The 24,963-nt window shown below is 38.7% G+C and overlaps 1 protein-coding gene across 2 annotated transcripts; it reads left to right on the forward strand.

Annotated features, from left to right (window-relative positions):
• Positions 1-12,667: 12,667 nt before the first annotated feature.
• Positions 12,668-24,619, forward strand: LOC137818463 (uncharacterized). 2 transcript variants are annotated; one of them, XR_011082076.1, is made up of 11 exons: positions 12,668-12,994; positions 13,832-14,219; positions 14,623-14,829; positions 14,982-15,203; positions 16,140-16,206; positions 16,316-16,378; positions 21,173-21,264; positions 22,914-23,090; positions 23,209-23,345; positions 23,955-24,258; positions 24,341-24,619. XR_011082076.1 is itself a non-coding variant. In XM_068621909.1 (11 exons), exons 1-10 carry the CDS (start codon positions 12,855-12,857, stop codon positions 24,184-24,186), a joined length of 1,725 nt encoding a protein of 574 aa, XP_068478010.1. In that variant the 5' UTR covers positions 12,690-12,854; the 3' UTR covers positions 24,187-24,196; positions 24,341-24,619. The 2 variants fall into 2 exon arrangements, 1 of the variants encoding a protein (XP_068478010.1); XM_068621909.1 differs by having other exon boundaries at positions 12,690-12,994; positions 23,955-24,196.
• Positions 24,620-24,963: the final 344 nt, after the last annotated feature.

Raw genomic sequence — 24,963 nt, forward strand, 5'->3', positions numbered from 1 at the left:
CGAGATCTCCCTTCTGAAAGCATCTCAGTCAGACCTTTGGGTTGTACTGCCTGGACACCCGAAGCTTGCATGCAATTTCATGGATCTTGCTTCTATCTCGGAGCTCGCTCATGAGATTGAGTTCAACTAACAGACTCTCCTCACGGAGGGACAAATCAAAGATTTGTCTTTTCAAGGATGGCTCCCCTACCCTTGACCAGAATCATGGCCACAGTGTTGAAGGTTAGGCTGTAGGGTGTCTTCTGTGTTGTAGTTTGGGGTGTGCAGCGATACGCCCATAACACTTCGACCAGCTCCTCAGTCCATCGCCCTTTCATTGTATCTACTCGATTCTTCAGCTCGTTAAGGATGAATTTATTTGCCGCTTCGGCCTACCCATTGGTCTGAGGGTGTTTGACTAAGCTCGTCACTAACTTGATGTTGAGGTATTCATAAAAGGATTAAAGCCCTCGGTCGATGAACTGTTAGCCATTGTCAATTATAATCATGTGGGGGACTCCAAACTGGCACACTATGCTCCTCCACACGAAGTTTTGGACGTTCTTGGTCGAAATGGAGGAGAGGGGCTCAACCTCGATCTACTTGGTGAAGTAATCCACCCCGACCAAGAGGAATTTCGTCAGTCCTTTGCCTGGGCTGAAGGGACCAATGATGTTTATTCTCCAGACGGCGAACGACCATCGTGATATCATGTTGTGGAGTGTCTTGGGCTTGAGGTGGGACAAGGGTCCATACTCCTGACACTTAGTGCATTTCTTCACATATTCTACACCGTCACTTTGGACGGTCGGCCAATAGTAGCCTGCCCTGAGGACTTTTGCGGCCATAGTCCTCACGCCCGAGTGGCTCCCACACACCCCTTCATGGATCTCTTGAAGGACGTATTCTGCCTGCTCCTTAGTGATACATTTTAGTAGTGGCCTGGAGTATCATCTTCTGTAGAGGTCCTGACTAATCATGGTATACCTGGCACATTGTTGCCTCATCGTCTTCTCTTCCTCCGGCTTGCATATGCCGAGCTCTAGGAATTTAACGATTGGGGTCGTCCAGGTGGCGTCCCTGGTTATGGCCAAGCATTCGGCCTCTCCCACACTGGATTTTTTAAACAAATCTGCACCACAGATCTAAGGTTGCTCTTCTTAGTCGTAGCGAGCCGAGACAACGCGTCGACCCTTGTGTTGTCCTCCCTGCGGATGTGCTCCATTGTTACCCTTTTGAACCAGGTGATAAGGTTGGAGACCATATGGTAGTATCTTTGCCGCAACGGTTCCTTTACTTCAAACTCCTCCTTTATCTGACTGACCATCAACTGGGAGTTGCTTTTACCCGTTACCTCGGGAGCTCCCGTGTCGTATGCCAAGTTTAGACCAGCTATGATGGCCTCGTATTCGGCTTGGTTATTGGTGTGGCCTTGAACTCGAATTTAAGTGTCTGCTCGAGGATGAGGTTGCCTGAACCCTCAAGGAGGACACCATCTCCACACGTCGTTTTGTTGGATGATCCATCAGCATACACCATCCATTTGGGCGAAAGATCCTTCTAGGGAGTTAGCACGACCAAGAAGTCAGCTAAGCATTGAGACTTTATTACACCCCTTGGCTTATATCGGATATCAAATTTCGAGAACTCTACTAACCACCCTATCATGCACCCTGCAAGATTTGGCTTAGATAAAATTTTAAAGATTGGGTAGTCATTTCTTACCGTGATGGTATGATTTTGGAAATAGGGTCTCATCGTTTGGCCGTCAGGACTAAGGCGAATGCTACCTTCTCTGTCATCTGGTACCTCGTCTCGGTCACGTGGAGTGTTCGGCTAACGAAGTACACAGGGCGCTCTTCCTTCTCCACCTCTTGCATGAGAACTACACTCACTGCCTTCTCCAAGACTGACAGGTAGACTATCATTGGTTGGTCGGATCTCGACTTCTGAATCACCACCGGTGAGGATAAAAACGTTTTCAGCTGCTGGAAGATTTCTTAACACTTTTCATCCCAGCTGAACTTTGTTGCTTTACGAAGTAGTTGCACCATTAGTCGCGTTTGCTCGGCCAACCAAAGGACGAACCTCGAGAGAGGCGGTAAGACGCCCGATGAGCTGTTGCACCTCATTCACGTTATGAGGGCTTCTCATCTCAATTATCGTCCGACATTTGTCCGAATTAGCCTCAATTCCTCAATGGGTTAACATAAAACCTAAAAACTTGCCTTCCTCAACACCGAACGAATACTTCTCGAGGTTGAGTCTCATGTTCGTCCTCCTCACAGCCTCAAAAACTTCCTTTAAGTGCTTGACGTGTTGGTCACATTAGTCCGACTTTACGATTATGTTGTCCACGTAAACCTCCACATTTCTTCCGATCATCCCTTTAAAGACCTTGTCCATGACCCTCTGGTAGGTTGCTCCAGCATTCTTCAGGCTAAACGACATTACCTCGTAGTAATAGTTTGCACCGTCCATCATGAAAGTGGTTTTCTCCTTGTCCCTCGGGTGCATGCTTATTTGGTTGTAGTCAGAATGTGTCCAAGAAGCTGAGAATTTTATGGTCGGTTGCGCCATCTGTTGAATCAAGTGTGTTCAAGCTTTGAAGAATCCAAACCCTTTGAAGGATGATGGAAGGCTGGATGTGCTTGCTGTTACAGAGTTGTCTTTAGATAGGATCTGAGGTAGAATTTATGTGTAAATCCACTCTTGATTGAATCCAAAGTTTAAGCATTATCAAACCTTTTAAAAGAAAAGTGTTTTTCAAACTAAGTGAAAAACAACCTGTGGTTTTGTCGAAACAACCCATTGTTTTATACTTAGGTGTTTTTAGAAAGGTTGAAAACTATTTTTGATGGTTGACTTGCTGTCAAACCAAAACAACCGATTGATTCGAGCATTCAACCGATTGTTTGTTTTGGGACCATAACAGAAAACTGTTTTGTGTTTTGACTAAGCATTAAATGATTTTATAACTGAATACGTTCCAGTTTTAAATGCTTTGACCATGCTTTGAATGCAATAAATAGTTTGTTCATATTATGTAACAAACAACAACTTAGTTTTAATCAAAGAAAAATAGATTTGACTTTTTCACTGATTTTACTTTTGAAGAGTTGAAGATTGCTTTTGAGTTTGCTTGGATCAAAGAAAGTGTGATATAAGATTTTCATCTTGTATTGATTTCAAATCTTTTCTGTAACAAGTGTAATCCTTTGTACTTTGAAGAAACTCTGTGTGTGTAGCTGAGAAGTGTTGTGTGTTCTTGATGTTGTCAAGATCAGCATTCGTAGTGGTGTTGTGCTAAACCAAAGGAAGTGTGTGTCTTGAGGGGATCAAAGTCACTTCTTTGGTGGTGTTGTAAGTAATCTAGGGTTGATTGCTTAGTGGATTCCCCAATGGTTTCTGGGAAGACTGGATGTAGCTCTTGGTTAAGAGTGAACCAGTATAAACTTGTGTGTTCAATCTCTCTATCCTTAAACTCTTTAAATTCAGTTTTATATTTGTGAACTGGTATAAACAACCGATTGTTTCTGCGAAACAATTGATTGTTTTTCTGGTGTTGTGCTTATTTGCTTTGTGTTTTTGGCAAACTGAATTCTGATTCAAGTTTTCTCAAAGTAATTTCATTCTAGACTTAAAAGTTTGCGAAAACCCTCTTTAAATCATTCACCCCCTCTAGTTTAAAGCCATACATTCTAACAATTAGTATCAGAGCTTGGTACTTGAAAGATAATCAAGTTTGATCCGAAAATCTTTTTCTATGCCTGAAAAACTATCTTTTGAGGAATGTGCTTCAATCTACAAACCACCTTTATTCTGTGGATTGAATTACAAGTATTGGGAGGCTAGAATGAAAATCTTTGTGGAATCTATTGATCAAGGAATTGGGGATTCAATCGAGAATGGTCCTTTCATTCCAAAGCTTGAAAAGAATGGTTCTTTTATTGCAAAACCTTGGTCCCAATGGACCAATGAAGAATGTAAGATGGTGAAGCTTGATTGTACTGCTCAAAACATAATAGCTTCTGCACTAGATACTAATGAGTTTTTCAGGATATCAAAATGCAAAACTGCTAAAGAGATGTGGGACACACTCGAAGCTACTCATGGGAACATCAATGAATCAAAGGAAGTAAGGTCAAGAAGTCAAGCACGAAGGAAAAGAAGGCAAAATAGAAAAAGCCTCAACCTTTGCTTTATGGCCAAAAAGGAAGATGACTCAAGTAGTATAAGTTCATCTAACTCCTCAAACTTTGAAAATTACAGTCAATTGCTTCAAGCTTTTCAAGAAACACATGAAGAAGCCAACCGATTGGCCCTCTTGAACAACCGGTTAAAGGGAATGAATAGTTGACTTGAAAACAGAGTCAAAACACTGGAAGAGGAATTGGAAAATTCAAAAACAGATTTTGAAAACCTTGAAATAGTTTACAAAAACTCCTCTTGCAAGTGTGATACTCTTATTTGTGAAAATTGCGAAAATCTTGAAAAGAAAGTCCATTATCTTGTTAAAACTGTGGACAAGCTTTCTAAAGGTCAATCCAACTTTGAGAATGTCTTGGCATCTCAAAATTGTGTTTTTGGAAAAACTGGATTGGGTTTTAACCCACAGAACAAGCAAGATAGATTTTCAAAGTCATTTTCGAAACTGCCAAAAAAACAACCGATTGGACCATCGAAACAACCTGTTGTTACATGCTTCTATTGCATTAAAAGAGGCCATTTTGTCAGATTCTGTAAAATCATAAAATATGTTGTTCCTAAGGGCTTTATGAAGTGGATTCCCAAGTGTAGTAAAGATTCAAATGATGAATGTAAACCAAATGGACCCACATTCATAAGGGAACCAAATCTTTGTACTTGAAAATCTTCTTTGTAGGAAAACATGGAGGAGAGCATGCAACAATGGTACTTGGAGAGTGGGTGCTCCAAGCACATGATTGGGGACAAATCAAAGTTTCTAAGCATCTCCTTTAAGCAAGAAGGGCACGTTACCTGTGGGGACAACAACAAGGGGAGGATTATTGGGAGAGGATCCATAAGAGACAAAGATATCTTGGTCATCCATGATGTTCTCTATGTAGAAGGATTAAAGCACAATCTGTTGAGCATTAGTCAATTGTGTGACAAGGGATATCAGGTTATCTTCAAAACAAACACATGTGAAGTCTGTCTCCCCAACACTAAAGAGGTAATGTTGATAGGTAAGAGAATCAATAATGTTTATCTTCTAGATATCTCTTCACCGTGTTCAATTGGTTGTCTTCTATCTAAGCAAGATGAGTCTTGGCTTTGGGATAGAAGAATTGCCCACATTCACATGAATCACTTGAACAAGTTAATTTCAAGAGATCTTGTGATTGGGCTAGCAAAGCTTAAGTTTGAGAAGGACCAAATTTGTGAATCTTGCCAAAAGGGGAAACAAGTGAAAAACTCTTTTAAAATAAAAAAATGTTGTTTCTTCTTTAAAACCTCTTGAGCTACTTCACATGGATCTTTTTGGACCTTCAAGAACCATGAGCCTTGGTGGAAACTACTATGCTCTTGTTATTGTGGATGATTTTTCTAGGTTCACTTGGACTCTCTTCTTGGAATCAAAAAGTGATTCCTTTTCTGCATTCAAGAAGCTTGCAAGAAGATTGCAAAATACAAAGAACAACAACATAGGCTCAATAAGAAGTGATCATGGAGGTGAATTCCAAAATGAAAAGTTCAACAAGTTTTGTGAAAAGATGGGTATTCTGAATAATTTCTCTACTCCAAGAACTCCACAACAGAATGGTGTGGTGGAGAGGAAGAACAGGTCCCTTGAAGAGCTAGCTAGAACAATGCTAAGTGAATCTTCTCTTTCTAAGTATTTTTGGGCTGATGCAGTTAGCACTTCTTGTTATATGATGAATAGAGTGCTAATTAGGCCAATTCTGAAGAAAACTCCTTATGAACTCTTCAATGGAAGGAAGCCAAACATCAATCATCTCAGAATTTTTGGTTGCAGCTATTTTGTTCTCAACAATGGAAAGGAAAACCTAGGGAAGTTTGATGAAAAAATTGATCTTGATATCTTCATAGGCTACTCTTTAACAAGTCATGCATACAGAATCTACAACAAGAGGCTAATGAATATAGAAGAGTCTGTGCATGTTGTCTTTGATGAGGTGGATCGCAAAAGCATTCAAATCCCGAAGAACAGTGTTGAAGAGGATGAGCAGAACATCAGTTTGGAGAAGTCGGACATCAATGCAGAAAAACAACCGGTTGATTCCTCGAAACAACCAATTGAAATTCTGCAACAAAGTGAGTTGCCCAAAGAATGGAGGATTCCTAGAGATCTGTCAGTGAAAAACATCATTGGGCAGATAAAGGAAGGTGTCTCAACACGTAGCTCCATCTCAAACTTCTGCAGGTACACTGCTTTTGTCTCTCAAATTGAACCAAAGTCAATTGATGAAGCTCTCAAGGATGAAAAATGGGTTGAAGCTATGCATGAAGAACTGAATCAGTTTGCAAGGAATGAGGTATGGTTTCTTGTCCTTAAAACAACTGAGATGAACATCATAGGTTCGAAGTGGGTGTTCAGAAACAAACTGGATGAGGATGGTGTGATCACAAGGAACAAAGCAAGGCTAGTTGCCAAAGGCTACAATCAAGAGAAGGGAATTGATTATGGTGAAACCTTTGCTCCTATTGCAAGATTAGGTTGTGAGGTTGCTGCTGGCTTTTGCATGTATGAGTGGTTTTAAACTCTTTCAAATGGATGTCAAGAGTGCTTTTTTGAATGGCTACATCAATGAGGAAGTGTATGTGGATCAACCACCGGGCTTTGAAGATCATCAACATCCCAATCATGTCTTCAAGCTGAAAAATGCTTTGTATGGGCTGAAGCAAGCTCCAAGGCAGTGGTATGAAAGGCTTAGCAACTTCTTGTTGTCTCATGGCTATGAAAGGGGAATGATTGACAAGACTCTCTTCATCAAAAAGTCAAATTCTGAAATTATCCTTGTGCAAATCTATGTTGATGACATCATCTTTGGTGCTACACTAGATAGTTTGTGTGAAGAATTTGTGGTTGCTATGAAAGGTGAGTTTGAAATGTCTATGATGGGAGAATTGCCTTTCTTTCTTGGATTGCAGGTTAAGCAAACAAAGGATGGAATCTTTCTATGCCAATCAAATTATTGTAAAGAGATTCTCAAGAAATTTGAAATGGAGAGTTGCAAGGAAGCAAGCACACCTATGCCATTAAGTTGCTACATGGATGCAGATGCTGCTGGAAAAGGGGTAGATCAAACTAAATACAGAGGTTTGATTGGCACCTTGCTCTATCTAACAGCAAGTAGACTGGACATTATGTTTGCGGTATGTCTTTGTGCAAGATATCAAGCAAATCCTAAGGAGTCACACTTCAAAGCTGCAAAGAGAATTCTGAAATATCTCAAAGGAACATCAACTGTTGGGTTATGGTATCCTTCTCACTCTCCCATTCATTTAATTTGCTATTCAGATTCTGATTTTGCAGGATGCAAGCTAGATAGGAAAAGAACAAGTGGTACTTGCCACCTTCTTGGTTCAAGCCTCATCTCATGGCATAGCAAGAAGCACGCATGTGTAACTTTCTCTACTGCTGAGGCTGAGTACATAGCTGCTGGAAGCTGTTGTGCACAAATTCTATGGCTCAAACAACAACTTGCAGACTTTGGATTGCAAATAAGCAAGGTCCCTTTGATGTGTGACAACGCAAGTGCTATCAATCTTACCAAAAACCAGATTCAACACTCAAGAACTAAGCATATTGAGATACGCCATCATTTCATCAGGGATCATGTAAGCAATGGGGACTGTGAAATGAAGTTTGTTGAGACTAAACTGCAGTTAGCTGATATCTTCACAAAACCATTACCAAAAGAGAGGTTCTTCTTCTTAAGAAATGAGTTAGGTATCCTTGACCTTCATAATCTTTCCTCAATCTGTTTTAATATCTATTAGAGTCTATTTGTGAAGACAAATAGGGGGAGAATTGATTGGTTCTTGTGTATCTATCTCTGGAAATTGTTTAAATCTGCTGAAATCTCTTATATCAAAACTGTTTCTGCTTTTGCTGATAGAAACAACCGATTGTTTCGTGTAAACAACCGATTGTTTGTCTGGAAATTTGCTTTCAATATGTGAAAATCTAACCTGCTGCTGTGAGAAGCATTGGATTGTATATATGCTATTTTTGCAGGAACTGCTTCAGATTCAATCAAATCCAGCACAAGCAACCAGGGATTTGTCTTCTTCAAATAGGGGGAGATTGTTGAATCAAGTGTGTTCAAGATTTGAAGAATCCAAACCCTTTGAAGGATGATGGAAGGCTGGATGTGCTTGTTGTTGCAGAGCTGTCTTTAGATAGGATCTGAGGTAGAATTTATGTGTAAATCCACTCTTGATTGAATCCAAAGCTTAAGCATTCTCAAACCTTTTAAAAGAAAAGTGTTTTTCAAACTAAGTGAAAAACAACCTGTTGTTTTGTCGAAACAACCCATTGTTTTATACTTAGGTGTTTTTAGAAAGGTTGAAAACTGTTTTTGATGGTTGACTTGCTGTCAAACCAAAACAACCGATTGATTCGAGCATTCAACCGTTTGTTTGTTTTGGGACCATAACAGAAAACTGTTTTGTGTTTTGACTAAGCATTAAATGATTTTATAACTGAATACGTTCCAGTTTTAAATGCTTTGACCAAGCTTTGAATGCAATAAATAGTTTGTCAGATTATGTAACAAACAACAACTTAGTTTTAATCAAAGAAAAACAGATTTGACTTTTTCACTGATTTTACTTTTGAAGAGTTGAAGATTGCTTTTGAGTTTGCTTGGATCAAAGAGAGTGTGATATAGGATTTTCATCTTGTATTGATTTCAGATCTTTTCTGTAATAAGTGTAATCCTCTCATATAAACCCGGCCGATAGGAGCTTCTCGACCTCTTTCCTTGCTGCCAACCTTTTTTCCTCCCCCATCTTACGCTTCTTTTTTGTTATCGGTCATGCCTCCTTGTAAACTGACAACCTGTGTGTGATGATATCCAGGCTCACCCCTAACATATCAAATGTCGTCCAGGGAAAGAGATATACGTTCTTCTTCAATACCTAGTGTATCGCCTTGGCCTCGGCTGCCACTATCATTGTTCCTACGCAGGTGGTGTGATCTTCGTCGAGCAGAGGTACTCGCCAAAGATCCTCTTTAGCTTTGAGCCTCGGCTCGACCGTCTGTGGGTCAAGGTCGACAAGAACAATCGTATGCTCCCTGTGGTCTGGCTGAGCTTACCCTCGAGGGGACTTCCGTCCTCGAGAGGATTTCCGCTTAGGGGATTGATCGTAGCTAGCATCCTGGTTCGTCGACTCCACCCTCAGGCTCGGCACATAGCATTCCCGTGCAACTTTCTGATCTACGTGCACTGTCATAATGTCCCTCGAGGCTGAATGGAACTTCATGGGAAGATGGGGATGGAAACGATCGCCCTCAATCTATTGATTGACGGCCGACCGAGTAGGATGTTGTAGGAGGTGTTGACATCTATCACTAGATACCGTATTTTGATAGTTTTGTTTGCCTAGCCCTCACCGAACGTGGTGTAAAGGTCGATGTAGCCTCGGGTGCCCACTCCCTCACCTGAGAAGTTGACCACTTGATCATCATACAACTTCATTTCCTTTTGGTTATCCTCGTTTGCTTAAACGTTTTCCAGTAAAGGATGTCCACAAAACTCCCCTGATCCACCAACGTTTTCATGATCGTAAAGTTGTCTATATCAACCGATATGACCATCAGGTCGTCCTGTGAATGATCGACACCTTTGAAGTCTTCATCAGTGAAGGTGATGGGTGACATCCTCGGTCGAAACGAGACGTTGTTCACCTGTTGCACTGCCCTCAATTGTTTCTTCCTTGTCGTGTTGGAACTCCCTCCGTCGGCGAAGCCCCCAGTATTGATAACCTCTCGACCACCTCTTCCTTCACCTCCTTCCTTCCTAGAAGGCTCTTCCCTCCTAGGCTGACACTCCGGTCGGCGATCATCCTCTCTCATCCTCCAAGGGGTGTAGTCCCTCTACCTTGTTACTTCTTCCCTCATTGGAGACCGTTTCGAACCTCGACTCTCTTGTACAAACTGATGAAGATGCTCAACTTGGATAAGCTCTTCAATCTTATCTTTCAATGCCTGGCATTCCTCAGTGGTGTGCCCACTGTTCCTGTGATATCGACACCTACGAGTCTGGTCAGCGTTTTTAAGGCTCGCAACCCTTCTTGGTGGCGGGATCAAATCAAGGTTCATGGCCTCATCCATAATTCTTCCCCTGTCGGCACTCAAAGTGGTGTACCTTGTGAACCGGGGCCTCCGTTTGTCCCTGTGCTTATCTCCTCGACCAACAACAAATTAGTTCATACGTTCCTTCTCCTTATCTTTCCCCTTATCGCCTTCTGCCTCAGCCCTGGCCTGATTCTTGAACCCCCTCAGCTCTTCTAGTTGCATGAACTTAGCGGCTCTTTGCCTAAGCTCATCCAGGTTTGTAGCTGGCTCCATGCACGAACTATCATCAAACGACCCTAGTTGTAGGGCCTCGACCATGTGATGCATGACCACGTTCGGACTCAGATTTCGGATGTTCAAAGCTACCTTACCGAACCTCTCCATGAACAACCTCAAAGATTCTCCCTTCTCCTGGTGAATATTGACCAAGGTGACAAAAGTTAGGTGATGCGATCGATTGGTAGCGAACTGTATCCCGAACTTGGACACCAACGTCTCGAAACAGCCGATGGAGTTTGGAGGAAGCCTCGTGAACCAGCTCAAGGCTACTCCCTTCAGCGAGGTTGGGAACACTCGGCATAGGACTGCGCTATTCGAGGTGTACAAGCTCATGTGTGTGGTGTACACGTCCATGTGCTCATCAAGGTCAGTCGTCCCATCGTACCGATCCATGTTGAAACATTTCCACATAGCCGACAGCTGTGCCCCCATTATATGGGCAGTGAAGGGATGTTAGCGAGATACGTCCAAGGTATTGGTCGTGGGGACTGACCTATTCAAATAGGACTCACCCTCAGTCTCTTGGGTGTGGATTGCCCTCGGTTCTTCAACAGTTCTAGGGTCGGTGGGGTGGATGAAGGACTTCCCAACTAGGTTGCCCGGTCCGATAGATGGACCTCCTTCAACCCACTTCTTTTTCATCTCTTCATTCTCCATTTGGAGAGCAAGAATCTCCTCTTCGCTCTTTCGCTGCACTTCCTCAATCTTTCTCTTCATTTCGGTCATCTCCCTCTGCAGAGATATCAAGAGCGCCATCTGCTCAGCATCAGACATCTTCTCGTTCACCATGCTTCTAGTCGACATCATTTACTTCTTTATTTGCACTGATTCTCTCGGTCCCATGGTGGTCGCCAACTGTTCTCGAACGAGGTTGGAACCAAGAGAACGATTGAACCACTCCTCAGTCGGTCGATCGGCCAACCTACACCTCGCTCCTTCCTCTCAGCTGAACTCCCATGCTCTCGCTCTCCTACTCCTCCTCCTCGCTAGCTCCAGTCTCGAAAGGTACCTGCAAAGGTACTACGACGCTCAAGTCATACTTCAGCACTCGACACTCAGTATTTAGGATTAGATGATTGCATACCTGATTCTTTGGGATTTGTGCTAATAATTTATACAATTATTGTGGGTCCATTGTCATTAACAAATGTTGAAACATTAGTCAGTCTCTATGTTGATCATGTCGATCGATATAGACCGAATGCCGAGTCAAAGTCTCGATCGTACCAATACAATCACTATATTACAACGTGAAATTAGTTTTTATTCATAATATAAATTTTGGATTTACTGATACTGATACTTATAGTAAACAAATTATTATTGTAGTTTTAGTTTTTTTTAACTACAAACAAGTTTCTAGCATAATCTATATTTAATCTAATTTTATAGTATGAATCAATAAGAAAATTTTGATAAACATAAATTTAAAGTAATTATTATGAAAATTAACAAGTCTACGGTTACTCACGTTAGTATTTGGGTGTTTGAATTCTCTTTACCAAGCTATTTTATATGAATTTTAATTTAGATGCATTAAATGAAATATATGCATTGTTTTTATTTTAGTTTATGTGACTTTGTTTATTATATTTATAACAATATATATATGTATATAATTAATTAAATAAATAATGAGATACTATTTAGTATATTACTTCAATCTATAATAATATATAATAAAATGTTCTAATTTAGTGTTATTTAGTTGCAATATTCTAATAAATAAAGTATATAATTCATTTTTTCCTAAATTTGTTTTATTTGAAGATTGTTGTTATAAAAGAATTATCTATTGTACTTATATTTAGTGTGGTTAAAAAATACTTTTTGCTCAACAGGTCTAAAAATTCTGAAAAATAAATCACGATAAAAAAAATTGTAATTTAGTTAAATTCGATTCAATTATTTTTTATTGATAGCTTAATTAGTGAGTAAATAAATTTATAGATCAGTATCTTTTAGAACAATAATTATATTTAATGAAATTAAAGTAATTATAATTTTTTTAAATACACACATACATATATATATATATATATATATATATAATTATTATACTTAAAATTTAAAGTTAAATTTAATAATATAAGTTAAATTTTAAAAATATATATTAAAGAAAGAAAATAAAAAGAAAAACTGGAAAATAAACGTTGAGAAAAAAGCCAAAAGGTGAAGTGGGAAGAATCATCACTGAGCGAAGAAGTTCGTGTAGTTCTTTCTCTCAGACGTGTGTGCGTTGGCGCTGTCATCACAATCCATCCATTTGGGTCGCAAATCCAAACGGCGTCGTCCACGGCGGAAGATGTCTTCGCAGCAGCAGCAAATGCAGAACAGTGGCGGCGGCGGCGGCATCCCGGTGAGCGAGGTTTTCTGGACCCTCGTCGATAAAGCCGACAAAAAGTTCTCCAAAATCAGAGACCTTCCGTTTTACCAGCGCAGCAGGTTTCCATTCGTAACTACACTCGTTCCTTTGCTAGTGTAAATTCACCTTGAGATTGGTGTGTTTTGATCCAGGATTCGCTGTTGTGAGTGTTTTTTTAGTGTTAGGTCGAATTGCTTTGTTTTTTGCTTTATTATTTATTTGTTTGTTTGTCTCGAGGAAGGTTTTAAATTTTGCGGTTCTGTCACAATTCTTGAAATTCCGGGGAAATTGCCGGCAAATGTTGCCGATGCAGGGCACTTAAACGTTAGTGTTGTGCCTGAAATTGTGGTTGCGGCTGTTTGTTGAGTTAGGTCTTATATTGGTGGTAAGAAATCAGAATTTCATGATTTTGGTTAATCAATTGGAAATTAGCAATGGTATGGTTTACAATTGACTTTTGGCTAATTAGCAATTTTGGTCCCCTTTAATTTCTGTTCCACGGTTTTGGTTCACCTATTCTTTTTTCCATGATTTTAGTTATGATATTTTAGAAAACATGCAATTTTGATCTAATCCTTAATTCTGCATACGTTTTATTTTGTTTATTTTGATACAATTAAACTCTAGACTGCATTTAAGGTACCATCAAGAAACTATTTAATTATTTAAAATGTACTAAAAAAGAAATAAACATATTTAAAATTTAAGTCTGGGTCAAAATTGCAGATTTCTAATATAAGGAGACCAAATTGACAAAAAAAAGATGGGGACTAAAATTGTGGATTAGGAAGTAAAGGAAGATTAAAATTGCAATTTAGCCTTAATTTTTGTAGGTTTACAGCACACAAATATATTGAGAGGTTACATATATGTTTTGGTTGATATCTGAAAACAAATTTTCTGTGGCTTTGTTGTAGGCATGATACGTACTTTTACAAGGTGTTCAAGCTTTACACACAATTATGGAAGTTTCAGCAGGAGAATCGGCAGAAGCTAGTTGAAGCTGGGCTTAGGAGATGGGAAATTGGTGAGATTGCATCTCGCATTGGGCAACTGTATTTTGGGCAGTACATGCAAACAAGTGATGCAAATTATCTTTCAGAGTCATATATATTCTATGAGGCCATATTGACTCGGGAGTATTTTAAGGAGGGATTGTTTCAGGATGTGAATATTGCAAACAAACAATTGAGGTTTCTTGCTAGATTCATAATGGTGTGTTTGGTTTTGAATCGAAGGGAAATGGTACAGCAATTGGTTAATCAGCTTAAAGTATTAGTTGATGAATGCAAGAGAGCATTCCAGGTTTGTCAATGTTAATTTTCTCTTCTATAGTTCATTGAAACATAATTTCATTTCCATTATAATTGGGAAATTGTTAGCGAATCTGTTTGTTTTGCAAATGATGTAAAGATGTTGCATGTTCTGAAATAGTTGGGTTCCATGCTGCATGCTAATGGTTGTCTAGTGCCTACTACCATGCAACCTATGTCCTTTTAAATATAGCCCTTCATATCTATTTGGATTTATATTATGGAGGTAGATCATTTACTGCACATTTCTTACAGATTACCTAGTCTACGTTGGACTAGACTGCTAATTTGAGTGTTCCATGCAAAACATGGTGTTGTCCAGTACCCAGAATATGTTTTGATAGATTGACATTTGCAGATGTATTGGAAGTGACCTTCGAACAATTTGGTTACAGGAAAGTGATTTTAAAGAATGGAAGCTGGTGGTTCAAGAAATACTCAGGTTTTTAAAAGCTGACACCGCATATATGAATCTCAGGCCCTTAAGATACAGTCTAGTTTTGGACCCTCATCCTGATACCTTGCCACATGTTGCTGCAGCCATTACAAAGCGACATTTGAAACTACGGGATGCTGTATTAAGTAGCTTCCATCAAAATGAGGTTGGTATCCACAACTCTTTTGGTTCATTTATATAGAAGAACAATTTGTTAAAAATGATAAAATCGTAAGGTAGTTTTCTAGTGCTACTATAATATTCTGCAACAAAATTTATGATCTTTCATTGTTGTTTTCAACTATCATTCCTGAACAGGTAAAGTATTCAGAGCTCACAATTGACACTTTTAGGATGCTTCAATGTTTGGAGTGGGAACCTAGTGGCTTATTTTACCAGTCTAGTGGTTCAAAACTTAGTCAGAATGGAGCTACTGGGACTAGTCGTATCAGCTACATCCAAGACATTGCGGACCCTACTTTACCAGCCAATCCACGGAAAGCTGTGTTATACTGTCCTACACTGACACATTTTATAGCTGTAAGTAAGAAGATAAACAATTCTTGCCAGTAGTTCAGGGGTTTAATGTAAAAGATAGAGGAGAGAATACTTCATCTATGTGTAAAATGGGCTTCCATCATTTATAATTGGGCCCTAGCCAAGCCAATGTGTCTAACATCTATTTAAAGGATGCATGGTTCTATTTGGTTGCAGACTGTTGTCCCTTGTTGATATAAGGCCATTGGCAACTTACAATCTTATATGTTATACTTATAAACAAACTCCATCTCCATTGAGAATTCCCAACTCTGCTTTGTCCACATTTCAAGTTTAAAAAGCTGCTACGAAAGGGGGAGGGGGTGGGTATTTTAGAGCCATGAAACCACTTTGTGTGCCTCTACCTAACTGTTCAAGCTTGTATTAAGTATTTGGTAATATCAAATCTGCCTATTCGCTCTGCATATTAAAAGAGCAATTCCCTTGAAACGGTTTTGCAAACTTAGGTCACAGACAAATTATAGGATCTAACTGGACCATGATTCTTCATTCTAAATGCTTGAAGTCCAAAACTGCTTGTAGTATTGGTAGCTTATTACTCATAAAACTGCTTTTCTGTTGCACAATAATCTAATAGTTGTGAATTACTCTTTCATTTGCGTTTGAAGTTCTTTGTCTTTGATTTGGGCTTCCCAAGCTTGTGAAATTGAATAATTAATGAGGTCATCTCATAGCTACCATATCATGGCGGCTAGTTGAACTTACTTGGATCATTAGCTGGAATTATCGTGGGGGGATCAGGGTATCAGATCATCTGTTCTAGGTAAAAATGTGATAGATTTGGACCTTTGTGCTTCTTTGCAATCATATGCAACTAATGTAATAAAGGTTCACATTTAGCATTAGAATGACCATTTCTTGCAATAATTTTTTTTTTCTGGATTTCCTGATATAATTGGGTTTTCCTTTTATTGGTAGGTTCTTGCCACAATATGTGAGGAGCTTCCTTCTGATGGTATTCTCCTTGTGTATTTGTCAGCTTCAGGTTAGATATCCTTTCAACTATGAATTTAATTTATAGGTTATCATACTTCTTATGTCAACTAAATTCCATTAGGTAAAGATGAACTCTGTCTTTTCAACATCAAATGCAGGATATTGTAGTGCTCCTCATAATGAATCTGGTTGCATACACTTTGGTCCTCATGGAGATAGAGGTATATCTTGGAGACAACTTCTGTGTATTTCCATTCTTGTATTTCCTTATATGTATAATGTCAAGGAACAATAAAGAACCACCCTTGCACCCTTTTTTACTCAAATTTACCCAATGCAATTGAAAGTGGCTTGATTGTGGTGTACATAACATGTTCTAGCTATTATATGCTTGTTCTCAAGACACTAGGAGTGGGATATCATAAAAGTGAACAAAACTGAGTAAATTCTTCGACAGATAAGAAGTTAAAGGGGAAAAGAAATGAAGTAAACACAGAGCATAACATAAAGAGATAGAATCAGTAGGTTGTGCATTTATCATTCCTAATAGTAGAATCAATGGAACCATTTTGCAAGAAGACAATAAATTGTTGATGTTAGAGATTTCACATTGACTAAAGATATGGTATAATCATAGTATAAAAGTGAGTGTAAACTTCACCTTGCAAGTTGGTTTTGTAGGGTTTAATTAGGCTTAAATCCACTTCTAAGTCCAGCCCTTGGCATAAAGGAGTTGTTGTAGACAATTTTATCACTTTTCAGTTATGCCAGCGCCATGGCGGAAGGCGGTGGTGATGCGGTTTTCCGATGGCAGCCGCTTTTGGCATCTTGGGGTGCTAATGGAAAACGGAAATATCCAAAAAGGCATAGAAAAAGATGGTGGTAGCGACACAAGGTGAGCGAGTGCAGTGGCGACAACGAAAAATGAAGGAGAAGGGACTATTGTGTGCGGCGCATGAAGATAGAAGACCCTAAACCTAATTTTGAAAAAACCCTAAGAAGTTTGGGCCTTTGGCCCATTTCAACTTTTAACTAATAAAACCCTAAAACCCTAATTACTCAAATTAAAATTTGAATGTGCTATGCGGCTGCATGTGTTGTTAAACCTAATTAAAAGTTCAAAATCTACTTAAAATTAGGTTTTTTTGGGCCTATTTTTGGCCTATTTAAAACCTTATAATTATTGCAATCCACAACACACTTTTTTTATCTTTGCCACAACACTTTCTTTGTTTTATTTCTCTCTGCGACCACATTTTTTGAAGTTATCTATATGTATTATTATATTTCTTTCGACCGCAATGCTTCCGCCATAACCCATTATGGTTTCCGTTATAACTTTATAAAGGATTTATAGGGTCTCCGATATGATCCGTTATCCGATATCGATAACACTAGTTGTAGATCTTATATTAACTAGAGATATGACCAAATAAGTGAGTTTTGTAAGCTTAATTTAAACACTTTCTAACTGTTGAGATCTCACATTGAGTAAAGATATCACCAATGTGGTTCTTATAAGGCTTAAGCAGTCCTTTGGTTACGAGTTGGATTTGAGGTTCAGTTAGGTCCTAAACTCTAATTTTAAGATGATATCCAACTCTATCCTAGATCTATTATTGGGCTATGTGTATTTGTCCACACAATAGATGTCTATTCTTGTTTAGGGAGTGTTGTTATTGGTTCACTTGCATTTGTCCATGCTATATATGTTTAGTCTTAAAGGGGGGGAATGGTGTTGAGATCTTACATCAAATAGGAATGTGACCAATGTAGTCCTTATAAAAGGGCTTGGACTTGGTGATAAAAAAAAAGGGGCTTGGACAATTCTTACCTTATAAGCCAATTTTTTGGGTTGAGTTAGGTCTTTAGTTCAAATTCATAACGAGGAGAAAGAGAATTTGCATGACGAGGAGAAAGAGATGGGGTATCCATAAATGGGCTTGTCCATTTTCTCTGTTGGTGGTTTAACACAACCACACACCATGAAATTACAAGGCACCGTGAAGGGGAGAACTGCACTGGTGTTAATTGATAGTGGGGCCAATCACAATTTTATTTCGACAAAGTTGGTAAGTCAATTGGGTTTTACACATTGAATCAACACCGACTTATACCGTGAGGCTAGGGGATGGCCACAAAAAATCTGCAAGCGAATGTTGTCCTAAGGTAGAGTTGCAGCTGGTAACCTATGGACTCAAGGAGAAATTTTTCATATTTGAGCTAGGAGGGGTGGACATGATCTTGGGAGTGGCATGGTTGGCGACTCTGGGGAAGTGAAAATTAACTGGAAGACTTTGACCATGAGTTTCTGCAGGGGAGGAAAGCAAGTGCACATTCGGGGAGAGCCCAAATTAGCTCGAATGTTGGTGACTCCAAAAGCCCTCAAAAAAGAGAAAGAAATTGAAGCGGTGTCCCTTGTGTGGGGAATAGAAAATGCTGAACATTCAGTCTCAGACCAATCTAGAAATAACCAATTTCGCCGATTTAATAACAAGCAGCAGAGTTGGAGAACGTCCTGAAGGAATATGAAGGGGTTTTTGAAGAACACGCAACTATTGCCCAATAGAGAAGTTGACCATAAAATTCTGATCAAAGTTGGGATGGATCCTATCAATGTAAGACCGTATAGATATCCCCATCTGCTGAAAACGGAGATAGAGAAACAGGTGGAGGAAATGATGAAGATCGGAATAATTAGACCCAGTAACAACCCCTATTCTAGTCCGGTGATACTCGTGAAGAAGGATGGCAGCTGGAGGTTTTGTATTGATTATAGGGCTTTGAACAAGGCAACTATTCCGGATAAATTCCCTATTCCGATGATAGAGGAACTACTAGACGAACTAAGTGGGGCGCAGTATTTTTCTAAGGTGGACCTCAGGCAGGATATCACCAAATTTGCATGCACGACTCAGATATACAAAAGACCGCTTTCCGTACCCACCATGGACACTATGAATCACTTGTTACGCCATTTGGGTTGACAAACGCACCTGCCACCTTCCAGTGCACCATGAACGACATTCTACAGGCTTATTTGAGGAGGTTTGTTTTGGTCTTCTTTGATGATATTCTGGTCTATAACAAAACTTGTGAGGAACACCTGGCTCATTTGAAGCAGGTTTTTGAGACGCTGCAACACCACCAGCTCTATGCCAACCACAAGAAGTGCGATTTTGGCAAGCGGGAGGTGCAGTATTTGGGTCACATCATCTCGGGTCAAGGGGTTCCAATGGATCCCCAAAAGATTGCGACTATATTGCAATGGCCAATACCTAAGTCCTTGAAGGCCCTAAGAGGGTTTTTGGGTCTCACGGGTTACTTTAGGAGATTCATTTATGACTACGGTAAGATGGCTAGGCCTTTGACGCAATTGTTAAAAAATGGAAGTTTTGTGTGGACAACAGAAAGCACAGAAGCCTTACACAAGTTGAAAACAACAATCACCATAGCTCCGGTGTTGAAGATGCCAAATTTCAGTCTAGCTTTCTATATTGAATGTGATGTGTCTGGAACAGGTCTAGGAGCAGTGCTATCTCGGCACAAACAACCTATTGCTTTTTTCAGTAACCCGAGACTTCACTAACCAAATCTGTCTATGAAAAGGAGTTAATGGCCTTAATGTTGGCTATTCAACATTGGAGACCGTATTTGATTGGGCGGCGGTTCACGGTTTATACTAACCAAAAGAGTTTGAGATACCTTCTGGAACAACAAATAACCACCCAGAACCAACAGAAATATTGGATAGACGAGAACTGTTCGCCGAAGGAGCATATATTCCACAACTATTAATAAAGTGGAATGAAGGAGAGAGGGACACGACAATGGTTATCAAACTCGCGAGTCAACTCGTTGACTCGTCCGAGTTTATGTGCCCACTTTGCCTTACGGAGTTAACTCGGTAGCAGACTCGTTTTTTGGGTAAACTCGGTGGACTCGGAGTGGACTCGCGACTCTGTTCTGAGTTGGCGAGTCCAACTGGGTTTTTTTAACCCGAAAACGGTGTCGTTCTGAATGGGGAAATTAGGGTTTCACGTTTCATTTTCGTTTGCGTTTGCGTCTTTTGAGCATTGCGTCTTCTTCTGTGGAGTGTGGCGGTCGATCGAGTGGAGCGTTCGCGGGTTGCAAGTGGTTCGTGCGGTGTTCGCGGGTAGATCGTGCAGTGGTTGTGGTGGTCGCGGATTGCAGGTTGAAAGTAGACTCTTACGAGTTGAGTCTGCGAGTCGAGTCTACAGAGCTCCCACGCTACGTAGACTCGCGAGTTTGATAACCTTGGACACAACTACTTGGGAGGACATGACGACAATCAAAGAACAATTTCCTAACTTCAACCTTGAGGACAAGGTTGTTTTGACATAGGGGAGTATTGTAAGGACAAAGAATAAGAATAAGGAAAATACATGGAAGGTATATCATAGGAGAAATAAAAATAGGATCCATGAAGGGAGCGGTTATTTAGGGGGTTGGGTATGGTTGGTCTTTAAATAAAGACCAACAAGCTTTGGGAAAGGGAGCTTTTTGGATTCTTTGGATTTTAGAATTCTGGACAGGAGTAGTCCTGTGTGAAAGGGAGTTTGTTCCCTTTGAAGGCATTCTTTTTGTAACAGTGAAACAACAATAAACAGAGGAATATTCAGTGAATTGTCTGTGTCTTTGTGTTTCTTGATAGCTTTTTCCTGGGATCCTAACACAATCAAAGTGTTGTAGTCATTGCTCGCAATCCATTTTTTCATAATTGTACTAGACACAGAGATTGATGTTTTTTTTGTGCGAGAGAAGGTTCTGGCCAAGCAGCTCTGTTGAGAAGACATTATAATTTTTTTCTGAAATAGGTCCAAGCAAACTGATGAGAAGACATTAATTATGATCATGGGTATACATTGAAAAAAATCCTGTAATATCTCAATGGGTCTGTAGCTAATAAATTTGCATAAAGATAATCATTCCAGTGTTCATATCACATTATTTTTGTTGGATTTGCAGAATACTTTAACTCAATCCCTTTTCAGGATCAAACTGCATATATCCTTCTGACTTTCTACCATTTACTAGAAGACCACTTCTTTTAGTCATTGATAATGACAACAGCCAAGCATTTAAGGCAAGCCTCAGATACTTTATATATTTATCGCATCAATCTTGTTTTAAGCAATTTTTTGTATCTAATACTTGTGTTTATAGTATTTATATATGCAAACTTTACCTAATAATTAGGGGGAAGGTATAGGTTGTGCATGTAAGGGCAGCGAAGGATTATGAATAGAATCTATAGGATTAGAGTTATCCTGCTTTTGATACCCATGTTAAAGTTGATAGATAATTTAGGAAAAAGTTTTTGTATTCTGGAAAAATGAATTCCCAGTTACAAACAATGAATGATCAGCTGTTTATAGTTGTACAGATGAAGCACCTAAATACCAACCCCTCTTTATAGTTAGTTACAGACACAGCTGGGAAATAACTAATTGAAAACAACAGTTAACTACGGTATTTGCAAAAGTACACGAACTGACTTCTGAGTACTACAATAATATGGCGGGGAGTTTGGGTCGGTATAAGGGATGAAAAAGGTCCACATCCACAGATATTTGTGTATAAATATGCAATGGATACCAAACGGGTATCTTTTAATTACCAACTTGTTAATAACATTGTTAGTGATTTTTATTTAGATATTATTTTATAATCAAGTGATCAAAGTAAAGTTATTGGTGAGGAAAATATTAATAATTAAATAATTGTTTATACTTTTTTTTATAGATTTATGTTTTTAATTAGATTTATGGAATTAAAATTACTTTTAAAGAGACTAATTTTATTTAAATTTATATTTTGTGGTGCAAATTACTTATTTGAATTTTTTTTAGAAAGACTAGTTTTATCTGTACTAATATTCTGTGATGCAATTTTACTTGGACTATATTTTAAAATCAATTTTTATTTAAGTTTATGTTTTAATGAATAATTTTAAATATCTTATTTAAAATTAAAAAAATATTCACGAGTACCTAGGGATATCCACGGGTTTGATTAATTTGTGGGTACCCAGTTGCTAAGGAGATAATTTTTTTTAGATGAAGCGTGTAACAGGTAGTTATTATCTGTGCCCGCATACACATGTCATGTCACCCATTGTTGGTATTCGACATTATCCTCCGCTTGGTTTGGTGACTTCAGCACTTCTCAAACATTCATCATGGTCCATAGGAAAGTCAATGGTTCTGTTTTTTGTCCTTGTGAATCTCCCGATCAACCCAAGTGATTTACACTTTGGCAATAGTATACTGTTAGGATTCAAGTGTGGGGTTTATAACCGGGCTTTGGGTTTCCAATAAGGTATGGAATTCTAGTGTGGAGTTTCTAATAATAAGGCTTTGGGCTCTCCAACTACTATAGCTAGTTTTTATCGTGTGGTTCTCCCAGGGTTCTTATCACATACCAATTACACAAAGGAATAAATTCAACTTGTATTTACAAGAATAAATAATTATTTATCTTGCATCCATAATCTTTGGTACGGTGGTCTTCTTTCTATCTGCTATACCACTAGCATTTTCAGTGTTGGCAATTTGTGCTGCAATCTGGTATTGACAGTTTTGCTTTCTTGAATGTCAAGCACAAGTTTTAGGAATTGTATAATGGAAAAATGTTGGTTAGTCTGGAAGAAGTCATTGCTACTGTTTTCCTTCTTCGGATTCTGTGATCAGATTGCTCTATGACATTTAAAAAGTAATTGATCAAAATATGCAGGTCATAGCAGACGCAGAAAAGGGTGAGCCAGTTGCAATGCTCCTTTCACCAAGCTGTTCTCCTGTTGTGTCTGACTGCTCACATCATTCAAATGGGAGCCTATTCACCATGTTTCTTACAGCTCCGCTGCAAGCTTTCTGTCTTCTGATAGGACTTTCAGGCACTGATATTGATTTGGTCTGTAATTAGTGCCTCTTCCTTCATGCTTGCAAGTTCCATTTTTAAGAAATTTTTTTTTCATTTTCTGGAAGTGGAAAGTTTATATGCTCAACAAACAACTTAAATTTGACTTCAGGACACATTCAACAAAGCTGAAACGTTACTCACATCTTCACTAAATAACTGGGGGCTAGCATTGGCAATATCAGACACACTTAATCCTGTTTGGGGGCAGATTTTAGGTGATCCCTTCATAAGGAGGCTTCTTTTGAGGTAAAACTTCACTCCATTCCTGTTCTAACATGTATTATTATCTGCCATATAGTTCTCTTGCCTCTCTGATCAGTACTACCATGCCTTAATTCATTTTTTGTTGAGGATTTATCACAATTTTGAAGATTGAGGAGGCCATTGTTAAGAACACCACAGATTTTAATGTGTGATTATGCTCTATTTGAAGAAATTTAGTTTCTTCTGCTGCTGTGAGGGTGCAGTACATTATGTTAAAAACTTGACTCTGATTCAATGTGTGGTCATGCTTCATTTGAAGAATGTCTTTGGACCCTTCTACTGTTGTGAGATCTCAATACACTACGCAACACTTCTTAAATCACTTGAATTACCTTTTCAAATTATCCAAACTCAATCTTCCCATATTTTTTGGTTGTTTTTTAACAATGGATAACTTGGAGTTAGTCTCAACTAACTAAAATCTTTAAATCTTAACTGATACCTAAAGTTTCTATTGCAAATCTCTGGAGCGTTGAGTTACTTTTACATCATGAATGACAGGCTATTGAATAATTTTTATTCACATGAATTGTGTTTTTATGTTTGCAACTGTTGTGTTCTCATGCCAAGTTTGTTTCCCACTTTGTTCAGATTCATATTTTGTCAGGCAGTGTTGACCCTATATGCACCAGTTTACAATGAAAACAAATTCCTTCCGACATGTGTCCCTTCTCTTCCGATGCCTGTCCTGCAACCAAGTTACTCATATCAGAGTGTAATTCTGAATTTAGCCAGCATGTTTGGTACAACTAAGTATTTCGTCTTCTCAGAGGATGTTCTTCCTGAAAATTTACAAGCCAACATGAATCAGTTGAACCTATGAAGATAACAATGTATACAGATTGTTTGTATAGCAACTAAATACATGATTTCTGTCAATATTTGTATTTTTCTGGTGGGTTTCCTAGAATTTAAGTTGCTCAGCCTTTGGTGTGAACATGGTTTTTCTTATTAAACTATTTTTTTTTGGATCTTAGGTTATGCCTTTTGACAAGAGAATGTCTAACGTGGATTGAAGCTCAACGTGTTCATTACATGGCAAGTTGCATGGTCCTGAAGAAAAGGGATCGGTATTTATTTTTTTTTTATAAAAGTTTTCATGTTAGACATTATAGGGATCGATATTTCTGCGAAGAAAGAAACCTTATATTTTTTTCATTTCAGTATAACCAATGCCATGATGCTTTAATATTTTTTTTCTACTTAAATGCTTCGTTAATGTGTTTTTCAATGAATAGAGAATGTTTGCATTTGTATCACGGCTTTTCCTCTGCATCTTGATCAAACAGAAGAATACATTGCTATGAAACAGATATAGAGCCTAGAGAATGCGCCATAAAATTTTGTAGTTAAAATTAAATTCTGATCAGGATTTAATTCTTAGTTGTGTACAATATGATTAGTCTCTAATTATTGACTGAATAATGCTCTCAATGGAGATAAACAAAAATTCCAAAAGTATTGTAATTACATAACAGTAAATTTGGCAGTAAGTGAAAGTACATGTCCATGACTAATTAGAAGTTAGTTGGTTAAAGTTAGAATTGATGAGGCTTGTGTCTGCCATATTTCTTCAAGTTAAATATAGGCTCAAGAGTTT

This window comes from Phaseolus vulgaris, chromosome 10 (assembly GCF_000499845.2).
Source record: "Phaseolus vulgaris cultivar G19833 chromosome 10, P. vulgaris v2.0, whole genome shotgun sequence".
Lineage (NCBI taxonomy): Eukaryota > Viridiplantae > Streptophyta > Magnoliopsida > Fabales > Fabaceae > Phaseolus > Phaseolus vulgaris.